Consider the following 7,263-nt stretch of genomic DNA (forward strand, 5'->3'; position numbering starts at 1 on the left):
CAGAAAACAAGTAGTGCATTTATTTTCAGTACATGCTATACAATTACCGTATTTTTAAATACATGTAACACATTTTTTAGTTTTATCTTCCATAATGAAACCTTAATTACATTATAAGCATTCTCGAGATTAATTACATTATTTACATCCTGACGGGCATTTTATTACTGTGTTACCATTAATTACAGTATTTCCTTTATTTCCATCTGTAGCAGAGATTTGTTAGCATTTTTATTTTTAAAGGTTATTACATTATAAACAGATGAGATCATCACAATTTTTGCAATTATTATATTTAGAAAGACATTAAGTACAAGCTTTAGTTATTAAATCAATATAGTAACCATCTTAACATTTTTTGCAACCATTTTCATCGCAATTTTAACATTTTTGAGGACATTATTAGCATTTTCCAATACTTTCAGAATAAAAACTAGCACCAGGGCATAAATTTACGCAACTACTATCATGATTTTTAAATTTAAGTCCTTCGCAAACAAGACACTCAGATAGATTATTAGGATTACATTATGAGCAATTTTCCTTGCACAACGTACATTATTTATCTGATCCTAATCTATATCGTTTAGCAGTATCACATGTAATACAAGTATTAGAATCTTTTTATTAAAGACATCCAACTAAAGGTTTTACACATTATTAAGAATCTTAAGTTAACTTAGATCCCATAGCACATGTATTTTAGCACGAATTATCAGCTTATTTTAAATGTCCTTATTTGCAAGTGATACATAAAGGAGAATTTATTTTCTCGCAAGTTTTGCAATTTCCTTAACATATTGTGGATATCTAAGACTCGCATATACCCTAAGCTTAATTAAGTTTATATCCTTGTTTCTCATTACATTTATCTACACATTAATTATCTTGCAATAATGTCAAAAATTAACACTTACTACACTGATTAGGTAATGGTCCTGTACATCTAGAGCAACTGCTATGGCATGGTTCGCAATTACCATTCTTTCCATATAGGCCTTAAGGACAATCTGATTTGCAAGTATTATCTGGGTTCTTGAATTTACCTGAAGGACAAGTGCCTTATTATATACACTTTCCATCATTGACTACTCCGGAGCATTTTATAATACAATTTTCTCCTCCATATCCGGGTTGGCATATGCATTGTCCGTTTACACAGACTCCTTTTTAAGAACAAAAATTTGGACATATGCGGGAACTATTACAAAATCTATTATAATCAGAAGGACATGTGATTTTACCTTTAGCTTTTTTGCCACTACTATCAATAGTCTTTTTTTTACCTTAATCCCCTATTCCACATAAAACTTGCAATTAAATATCAGGGAAAATAACAGATATTTCAGATGCATCAGAAGAACATTTGAATCTATGACATCTAACAGGAATATCATATATATACTCAGATGAGGCTTAAACAGCTGTAGATTAGAAGCATTTACTTTGAGTTGAATAATCAGATAATTTATCCTCTTCCATATCTAAATCTTCTTCATCATCTATAGCATTAGGATTTGTACAAAGATCTTCCATTTCTGGATATACTATTTAACAATGGTCTAAGTCTTGATTATTTCTGACATCACCAAATCCTTCATACTCAAATGAACATTAGAAATCATTTGATTTTATAGGAAATTCAGGGAATTAATTATTAGTAGTAATGCAAGCCTTTTCAAAGAAATCGCAACCTTTACCCTTGCCCCAAAAAATCTAACCGGCCATATTCTCATTTACTTCAGAATAAAAACCTGTGTCTTTTAAAAGAGCAATTGTAAATATAGAAAGAGTAATTTTAACATTTAAATCAGATCCAGTCATTAATTCGTTAAAAATAAATGTTCTTTTCCAATGAGAATCAATTGTACTTTCACCGCCCTTATTCAAACAATAATATATAAATATTATAATAGTATTTTTATAATTATATTAATATATTTATATATTTATTTATATATTTTTTACTGTATTTTCAAGATACATTCCTTCTGCTTTATTACAATTATAATAATTTCTAGTAACTTCAACCACATTTTATGAAGTTAAAATAGTAATTTTTTTTCCTTAGTACACTTTTTATTTTAATAATTTATTTTCATAGCTATCTTTATATGGTTTTTTTGTCATAGGATCTAACCAATAGTACATCATGTTTTTTGAAAAACCAAGTATATGCATTATTTCATGAATAGTTGTTTCTAAATCATTCTGGAAAGATTTTAGTTCTCCATCATCTTTATTCATACTTTTAATGTTAAAATTAACTCTTCCAAACGTCGGTCTTTAGATTCCTTCATTAGATATAGCACACAAAACGGCATCTGCAAGTTCCCCTATATATTCATTATCATAAATTATGTATAAGTGTAAATCCGAATTAGCAATTCCAATTTTTTTATCATTTTCAGGAATATCAAATTCTATACAATCATTTGGCCAATCTGCCGGATAAATGTTATTTTTTTTAATTGGTTATACTTTCAAAAGTCTTTACAAAAATAGCTTTGATGTTTCCATAATTTCTTTTAAGTATTATTTTTATTATCGGGTTATTTTCTAATCCATTTTATCTAACATAGAATAATCTATAGTTATTCTAATAGGCATTGCCTCTCCTTCTTTTTAAAGAATACGTTAATCATGGTTTGAATATTAGATCTTTTCATAATTTTCTTACATTTTATTATAGTGATCTTATATTTTCTTACTTTAATGATCACAGTTGTGGCGAGAACTTGCTAATGTAACTATAATTACTAAACTAATTAAAATTAATTTTTGAAGCATATTTTTATTAATTTCTATTTTATTTTTATTATATACATATATATTAATTATTGTTTTAACTAATTATTTATAATAAAATAGCATTGCTTTTTTATGGTATTATTATAATATATTTTTAATTTAAAATAATAGACCGACCATAATTATTTATTTTTTTTAATTTAAAAATAATAATATATATAAAATTTAATAATTAGAAATTAATTACTGTATTAATTTTGTAAATATAAAAATCATTTATAAAAAAAAGTTATAATCGTAATATAATATATGTTTTTATAATTATATTATTATTATTTTTTATAAAATTAATTATTTTTTTTTGATAGAGAGATATATATAAATATTATTATAATGCTTTTAATTTTAAAGATTAAAAAAAATAAATATTTATCTATATCAAATATTATAGCCATTATATTTTTTTAATTAATTTTTTTTTATAAAACAAAATAAAAAAAAATCATTATAAATTTAATTTATTTATATTTATATATAATAAATATTATATTTAACATAAATTTAATATATCTATAGAAAATTATTATTTATAAAAAAATTTAGGCATTATTTAAATAAATAAATATTATATATTTTTATTAAATATAAATAAATATAAATTAATTTAAAAATTATTATATTTCGATACATTTTTTTTTTAATTTAAAAATAAAAAAATTATTTATTTATTATAAAATATCATAAATATTTTTTAATTTTTAATATAATTTATTTAAAATAAAGGTGAGTAAAAAATTTTTATATATTTTATGATGATATAAAATACCTATTTATAATTTATTATAAAAATTAAAAATTATATAGGTATGCAATAATATTTTTACTTATATATATAAATCAAAATAAAAAAAATAACAAATAATTAATTACAAAAAAATATAATGATATTAAATATAATATTCTTTATTTAAATAAATAATAAAATAAAAGTAAAAAATAAAAAATAAATTATATAATATATATTATATGATGAAATATAATAAAATTATATAAATAAATAAAATAAAATATATAATTATAATATTATAGAAAATTATTTATCATTTTTAATTGTTATAGAAATATTAAGTTTAAAATAATTTAACTATTTTTAATAAATATGGTAAGGATATAACTGTTTTTAATGATAAAAAATAAGAAAAAATTTATTATAAAGATTTTTACTTTTAAATAGTAATAATGATAAAGCCATTCAAGTTTAAAATTATAAAGTTATTTAAAGAAACAAAACATATAAAAGATTTTAACATCAAAAATTTGAAAATGTAATTGTAGACTAATCATTTTTATCCTCGATAAGTTAATAAAAATAAAATGATAATTTAAATATTACATTTTAAAAGAAAAAAGAAAGAAATTTTAAAAGATCTAAAATTTTAAATTAATTTTTTTTTATTTTAGATTATATAATTTTTATAAAATTTGAATTCTGTGTTAAAAATATAGATTGTAGATTGTACATTGTACATTTTATTTTATATTTTTAAAATTATAAAATATTTAAATTAATATATTAAAACATCATTTTTAACTCACTAAAAAATTTTTAATTTAGAATAATAATTTAAGTTATACCATATATATATTTTTTTTAAATTATTATATATTGAAATTAATATTCAATTAATACTTTATATTTGTAAAAAAATAAATAAAAAATTATAAGAAATAACTTAAAAATATAATAAATTAAATACCAAATAAAAAAATATTTAATAATAATTATTATAAAATAAACTTTAGTTACTTTGTTTTAAAAATCATAGCAATAATAATCCAAATATAACATAACCTATAAAAAAATAAGGACTCCTTAATAATTATTTTATTATTAATCATCGCCTTAAACTTGAAGTAATAATTTAGAACACTGGATTTTAGGTTATTGTTTTGATTACTTTTATTATATTTATACCCAGAAAAACAAATAATGCTTTTTTTTCTATACATAATATACAATTACCATATATTAAATACATGTAACACATATTTTTAGTTTATTCATCTATAATGAAGCCTTAATTACATTAGAAGCATTACCCAGATTAATTACATAAAAACCCTTTTTACAAGTAAGTTTGTCAATTTCCTTAAAACATTTTGGATAACCTAAGATTTGCATATACGCAAATCATAATTAGTTTATATCCTTGTTTCTCATCACATTATTCAACATACTAGTTATCTTTCAATAATGTCAAAAACTAACATTAAATACACTGATTAGGTAATAGTCCTGTACATCTAGAGCAACTGCTATGGCAGGGTTCGCAATTACCATTCTTTCCATATAGGCCTTAAGGACAATCTGATTTGCAAGTATTATCTGGGTTCTTGAATTTACCTGAAGGACAAGAGCCTTATATATATCCATCATTGACTACTCCGGAGCATTTTGTAATACAATTTTCCCCTCCATATCCGGGTTGGCATATACATTGTCCGTTTACACAGACTCCTTTTTAGGAACAGAAATTCGGACATGTACGGGAATTATTACAGAATCTATTATAATCTAAAGGACATGTGATTTTACCTTTAGCTTTTTTGCCACTATTATCAATAATCTTTTATTAACCTTAATCCCCTATTCCACATAAAACTTACAATTAAATATCTGGGAAAATTACAGATATTTCAGATGCATCAGAGGAACATTTAAATTTATGACATCTTACAGAAATATCATATTCATACTTAGATGAGGCTTAAACAGCTGTAGATTAGAAGCATTTACTTTGAGTTGAATAATCAGATAATTTATCCTCTTCCATTTCTAAATCTTCTTCATCATCTATAGCATTAGGATTTGTACATAGATCTTCTATTTCAGGTTATAAAATCTTGAATTTTTCTGCGTATATATTAGTTTCAGCAAGACCATTCAAATGAGTATAAAAGATTAACTAAATTTTAAGATAATTCTGGAAATTAAGTTTAACTTAAACAAAATCTTTTTAAGAAATCGCATCCTTATCCTATCTCCCCTCAAAATATATAAACGGTCATATTATTATTTACTTCAGCGTAAAAAATTATTTCTTTTAAAAAAGCAATCGTAAATATAGAAAAAGTAGTTTTAATAATTAATGAAGATTCTGTAATTAATTCAATTCATTAATAAGAACAGATCTTTAGCAATAAGCACCAATTGAAAATATACCTGAATTCAATATTCACCTAATAAGTAAAAATAAAAGTAATTGTATATGATAATTAAGCAACTAAAATAATAATTATAACCCTAAAAACAGTATATACAAAAAATAATTTAGAGCAGAAAATTTATATAATATTAATTTTTTAATTGAAATATATTTTTTATTGATTATATTTTTTTTAAATAAGATTAAGAAAATTATATTTTGGATAGTTAGAAAATATACAATTAATATAAAAATTTGAGTTTTGATGCAAATTTTAATATCTATTTTATTTTTATAGTTAGACGTTTATTATAAATTTAGAAATAAATATGTTATTTGGAAGTTTTTTATATATGTTTATTAAAAAATGCTTTAAAATTTTATTTTAAAAAATAAAAATAATTCTTAATTTAATAATTTTTAAAAAAAATTCATAAATTTTTGTTTGCTTATGGGCAAATATAGGCAGATAAAATATATTTTTTACTAAATATAACAAATTTTTATAACAAAAAAAAATATTCAAGAATAAATATAGTTTCTAAAAGGATTATTAAAATGAATAAACAGAATTCTAGAATATTATAAAAAATATTAAAATTACAAAGAAATATAAAAAAATACAAAAATATAGTTTATATAAATCCAAAAATTTATAAAATATTAAATAAATATTGGAAAATTATATATTTATATTTATATATATAAATAAATAAAAAATATAAAAAAAATAAAATATATAAAAAATATATATATTTAATTTTATTATTTTTAATATTAAATTAAAAAGATATATAATTAAATAACAATATAAAATAATTTTTAATTTTTAAATATATATATATATATATATAAAAAAAAAATATAAATATATATATATATATATATATTTATATATATATAAATTAGTTTTTATAATAAAAAATATATATACTCAATTATTTTTCTTTTTTGTAATATTTATGATAATTTTTAATTTAATACTAATAAAATTTTAATGAATTAAAAACAAAATATTAAGCAAATTATTTTGTAAAAATATTATTATATTTAAAATATCAAATTTATTTTATATAATTTTTAAATATATTATTTTCTCATAGATATTTTTTTATATATAATTTTAATAATTTTTTATAAATTATTAAAAATAAAATTAATCTTTCTTATAATAATAAAAAAATATATTTAATTAAATAAATATAAGGGTTAAAATTAAAAATATACTAAAAAAAAAAATTATTTAATTGTTTTAAATAGCTATTGTATTTATATTTTATATTAATTTTTTGTTTCAATAATTTTT

At 19.6% G+C, this 7,263-nt stretch overlaps 2 protein-coding genes across 2 annotated transcripts, besides 11 other annotated features; both read right to left on the reverse strand. All coding sequences in view use genetic code 6, as the record gives it.

The window, feature by feature from the left end:
• Window positions 1-168: 168 nt before the first annotated feature.
• Window positions 169-2,682, reverse strand: IMG5_169680 (leishmanolysin family protein, putative; the record flags this gene model as incomplete). Its single annotated transcript, XM_004029913.1, has 1 exon — window positions 169-2,682. A coding segment is annotated over one exon (2,514 nt), but the record flags the coding sequence as incomplete, so codon positions are not given.
• Window positions 1,893-1,946: a microsatellite.
• Window positions 1,898-1,963: a microsatellite.
• Window positions 1,939-1,967: a microsatellite.
• Window positions 2,683-3,761: 1,079 nt separating the features above from the next.
• Window positions 3,762-3,835: a microsatellite.
• A 621-nt stretch (window positions 3,836-4,456) lies between these two features.
• Window positions 4,457-4,507: a microsatellite.
• Window positions 4,508-4,892: 385 nt separating this feature from the next.
• Window positions 4,893-5,717, reverse strand: IMG5_169690 (leishmanolysin family protein, putative; the record flags this gene model as incomplete). The annotated part of the gene is made up of 1 exon (XM_004029914.1): window positions 4,893-5,717. A coding segment is annotated over one exon (825 nt), but the record flags the coding sequence as incomplete, so codon positions are not given.
• Window positions 5,718-6,105: 388 nt separating this feature from the next.
• Window positions 6,106-6,150: a microsatellite.
• Window positions 6,106-6,151: a microsatellite.
• Window positions 6,111-6,153: a microsatellite.
• Window positions 6,154-6,659: 506 nt separating this feature from the next.
• Window positions 6,660-6,708: a microsatellite.
• Window positions 6,709-6,790: 82 nt separating this feature from the next.
• Window positions 6,791-6,860: a microsatellite.
• Window positions 6,861-7,018: 158 nt separating this feature from the next.
• Window positions 7,019-7,082: a microsatellite.
• Window positions 7,083-7,263: the final 181 nt, after the last annotated feature.

This window comes from Ichthyophthirius multifiliis, assembly GCF_000220395.1.
Source record: "Ichthyophthirius multifiliis unplaced genomic scaffold scaff_1120509251252, whole genome shotgun sequence".
Lineage (NCBI taxonomy): Eukaryota > Ciliophora > Oligohymenophorea > Hymenostomatida > Ichthyophthirius > Ichthyophthirius multifiliis.